The sequence below is a fragment of the Monopterus albus genome, unplaced genomic scaffold, assembly GCF_001952655.1.
Source record: "Monopterus albus unplaced genomic scaffold, M_albus_1.0 scaffold395.1, whole genome shotgun sequence".
NCBI lineage: Eukaryota > Metazoa > Chordata > Actinopteri > Synbranchiformes > Synbranchidae > Monopterus > Monopterus albus.
The window spans coordinates 257555-261791 of record NW_018128275.1 but is presented as its reverse complement, the minus strand read 5'-3'; the positions used below and the strand labels follow the sequence as shown (position 1 = coordinate 261791).

Below are 4237 nucleotides of genomic sequence, written 5' to 3'. Positions count from 1 at the left end.
AAACTGGCTTCAGCAGCTGTAAGTTCTTCTTGTCAAATGAAGACCTGATATTTGTCCTGTGTCCAGAGTCAGAGCTGTGTGATGCTGAGTTCTTCCTTCTGAGGGCTGATTTCCTCAGTTCTCAGCTCCCAGTCCTCCAAACTGAGTCAGCAGGGCCGTGTGTAGACCTATATGTGGTTCCTGACCTGCAGGACTCAGGAGTGGAGCTGTTGTCTGCTGGACTGAGGAGTCCACATTGTGAACTGGAAACTTTGAGGTCATGATTCAATTATCTTCACAAATTTAACCATTAAGCTCTCATTGACTTAACATATTTGAGCTGTGAATTAACTGACTAAATTCATCTCTAGGCTGAGCAGTTGTAAGCTGTCAGAAAGAAGCTGTGAAGCTTTGTCCTCAGTTCTCAGCTCCCAGTCCTCCAGTCAGAGACACCTGGACCTGAGTAACAACGACCTGCAGGACTCAGGAGTGAAGCTGTTGTCTGTTGGATTGAGGAGTCCACATTGTGAACTGGAAACTCTCAGGTCATGGCTCAAGTATTTTTTTCAAATGTACATGTGTTCACTCTCGTACATATAAATATTTATACATTACTGTATATGTGTGTACATGTTTGAATTTGTTTTGAGCTTTACAAATTCACATAAGAGAGAAGAAAAGCAAGTGTGAATTAATAAGATAAAATAATAGCTATGACTAAGTAATAAAATATTAATACTGTACCATATTAATTAATAATATAATGGTTGTGACTTAACATATATGACCTGAGTATTAACTGACTACATTCATTTCTAGGCTGAGCAGCTGTAACCTGTCAGAGAAAAGCTATGAAGCTCTGTCCTCAGTTCTCAGCTCCCAGTCCTCTAGTCTGAGACTCCTGGACCTGAGTAACAACGACCTGCAGGACTCAGGAGTGAAGCTGTTGTCTGTTGGACTGGGGAGTCCACATTGTGAACTGGAAACTCTCAGGTCAGCTTCTAACTAATTTAACCATTAAACAGTTATTGATTTAATCAATTTTACCTGAGTATTAACTAACTACATTCACCTCCAGGCTGAGCGGCTGTAACCTGTCAGAAAGAAGCTGTGAAGCTCTGTCCTCAGTTCTCAGCTCCCAGTCCTCTAGTCTGAGACTCCTGGACCTGAGTAACAACGACCTGCAGGACTCAGGAGTGGAGCTGTTGTTTGCTGAACTGAAGAGTCCACATTGTGAACTGGAAACTCTCAGGTCAGCTTCTAACTATTTGTTTTTTTACAAATTTAACCATTAAACTGTTATTGTTTTAATTAATTTTACCTGAGTATTAACTGACTACATTCACCTCCAGACTGAGCGGCTGTAAGCTGTCAGAAAGAAGCTGTGAAGCTCTGTCCTCAGTTCTCAGCTTCCAGTCCTCTAGTCTGAGACACCTGGACCTGAGTAACAACGACCTGCAGGACTCAGGAGTGGAGCTGTTGTTTGCTGAACTGAAGAGTCCACATTGTGAACTGGAAACTCTCAGGTCAGGACTCAGACTTTTCTCTGCATTGCCTTACAGGGTGTTTAGTCCTATTTGTGTCATTCCAGGAGAATGCACATAACATTTTTATTGATCAGAAAGTTGTGATTACTTTAGCTCTCTCTGTTGCCTCCTTTAGTTAATCCCAATGTGTGGTCATAAGTTCATGTGAATAGCTGCACTGGAAATACAGTATTGTATGTCTACTGACATAGATATCGACAGCTAAAGGAGAAGAAGCAAAGGATTTCAGGGGCCTTCTCAGTTCATCATTTGTCAGCATTTCTGACAGACAGTCTGGTCAAGACCTTGTAGTGACTAATAGAAAACATTCCAATCCAGTCTGTGGAAGTTACCAGGCGACCAGTGTGAGCCTTTAAGATCAGCATCCTGTGCATTCTCCTTCTGTTCTGTGGCAGCACTCGTTTAGCAGGACTCTGGATTCTGGATGAACTGGAGCTTATTCTCCGTGATGCTCAAACACAAACATGGCCTCACTGTCACAATATTCTTCTTTGAACCATTAATTGATTCCTCTGTTTGATCCTGGTTGAGCTGCAACCAGCTCAGTCACATCCAGGCATTTCTGTCTAAAATACAGTGAAGTAGTGAGTCAATGTGGTCAGGAGACACAGCCACATAGAGCTAAGTGTCATCAGCATATGGACAAAGATGCTGTGTTTCCTGATGACACTGCCACTAAGACTACTGACCTCACTGTCTATGTCTCCTCTGTAAACCCTGTCATCTCCCCTGGACACAGCGCTGTCAGCAGAGTGAGAAACGCTCCAAACATGAAAAGCCTGATTATAGTTCCCAGAGACACAAACTGGACAATGATCAGAAACTGATGTGGCCCTTTATAACATGAGGCAATTATGCAGCTGTTCATCATTTAGTATCATTGACTCAATCAGTGGTCAGAACCTGGATGGTCTTATTCTGACTGAGACCCGGCTCGTCACAGACACACCGCAAAGATCAAAGATCAAAGATCAAAGATTATTGTCAATTCGCTATATATGCAGAAAATACAGAAAATCGAAACACCGTTTCTCTCTCACCTAGTATTGAATGCCATACCATTTAAGAAACTAACATAGAATAAAAGTAGAATAAAAATAGAATAAGAAAACTAAATTAAAGTAGTTAGGATGAAACTAAATGGTAACTAAATCAGTGACAGAGTGCAAATAATAACCAGAAGATTGTCAGATGGTTAGCATCACCAGGGGCGTTGGTGAAGAGGTGCATAATAGTTATGAGATGCACATGGACAGCAGTCCAAATGACCAACAGCAGCAGATATGACAGTAAAAACAGTCAGCAGCAGATTTACATGTAATACAACAACAAGGGGGAATGTACTGGGTTTGTGCAAAACAGCAGAAGTAGTCTTTTTATGTTCTGTGGTGGGTCACAGTCCAGGGGCATATTTCCTCATAACAAACATCAGTACATTTCAGGGTGTAGATCTGGTTTCAGGTGATGACACGTCTCCAGGAAATGACAGTGTAAGTCAGTGTATTGTCCTCTGAAGTGATGGAAACATGACTGTTTGTATTCAGGCTGTCAGGCTGTCTCATCACAGAGGAAGGCTGTGCTTTTCTGGCCTCCGCTCTGACCTCCAATCCTTCCCATCTGAGAAAGCTGGACCTGAGCTACAATCATCCAGGAGACTCGGGAGTAAAGTTGCTGTCAGCTGGACTGGAGGGTCCACACTGGAGACTGGACTCTCTCAGGTACAGACAGACCACAGACAGCAGCAGCTCTCACACTGTGTCTCTGTCTCTCAGACTGACTGAGGAACTCTGGTCCATGTTTAATGGTGGATGTGAGTGAAGGTGTCTAATGCTGACTCTGTCTTTTCCTCCAGGTTGGACCATGGTGGACTGCAGAGACTGAGACCTGGCGTGAGGAAGTGTGAGTGTGTTTAAGATTGATTCCTGAGAACCCAGCTGCACATGTTAGACTAGATGCGGACATTTTCTTGACTGAAGGACAAAGATGAGTTTCTGCAGAGTTTCCTTCAGGATTTAGCTTCTGGTTTTTGTCCATGTGGCTGGAAACATGTTAGAATTCAGTCAGTTTAAAATCCACAGACACAACAAAGTAAACACAATGACCCAACAACACTAATCAATACATGTGATTAACAGTGGAGCCAGCAGAAGCCAGCTTTGTTCTTCTGGTACTGATGTTAGAGAAGGGCTCCATTGCCTTCAGGTACTGCTCGTAAACTTGTACTTCAGCAGTTTATTGGTGGAGCTAATCAGAGTTGTAGAAAGCAGCTGGTTCAGAGCTGCTCTGTGCTGCAGTGGGAGATGATGAGCCAGGTTGATGAGTGAGACTTGTTTCAGTCCAGGTGTTTATTAATGTGGATCTCCATTAGCTGCCGTCCTCGGGCCACAGCAGGAAACATCTGGACTCTCATGTTAAGTCACTGCTCATGTTGGTGTCACTGGATTGTTTCAGTTTGAATGGAGCCAAACATGAGTCACAGTGAATGTGAAATGTCAGTGTGAATGATTTCCTCTCAGTAACTGTCAGTAAAGTTGTTCATACACCAACAGATGATAAACTGCAGCTGTGTCTTTTCTCTCCATCAGATTTCTGTGAACTGGAACTGGACACAAACACAGTGCACAGAAAACTACAACTGTCTGACAACAACAGGAAGGTGACATGGGTGGAGGAGGATCAGTCATATCCTGATCATCCAGACAGATTTGACT

General features: G+C 43.0%; 1 protein-coding gene across 1 annotated transcript in view; it reads left to right on the top strand.

The window, feature by feature from the left end:
• LOC109951544 (NACHT, LRR and PYD domains-containing protein 14-like) overlaps positions 1–4237 on the top strand; it is a 6321-nt gene that overhangs the window by 1641 nt on the left and 443 nt on the right. Inside the window, exons 5-12 of the mRNA XM_020586112.1 lie at positions 67–256; positions 351–524; positions 799–972; positions 1058–1231; positions 1332–1505; positions 3071–3244; positions 3379–3425; positions 4112–4237. The exon at positions 4112–4237 is cut by the window's right edge and continues 443 nt beyond it. Coding sequence (XP_020441768.1) covers positions 67–256; positions 351–524; positions 799–972; positions 1058–1231; positions 1332–1505; positions 3071–3244; positions 3379–3425; positions 4112–4237 — 1233 coding nt within the window. The remainder of the gene's footprint in view (positions 1–66; positions 257–350; positions 525–798; positions 973–1057; positions 1232–1331; positions 1506–3070; positions 3245–3378; positions 3426–4111) is intronic.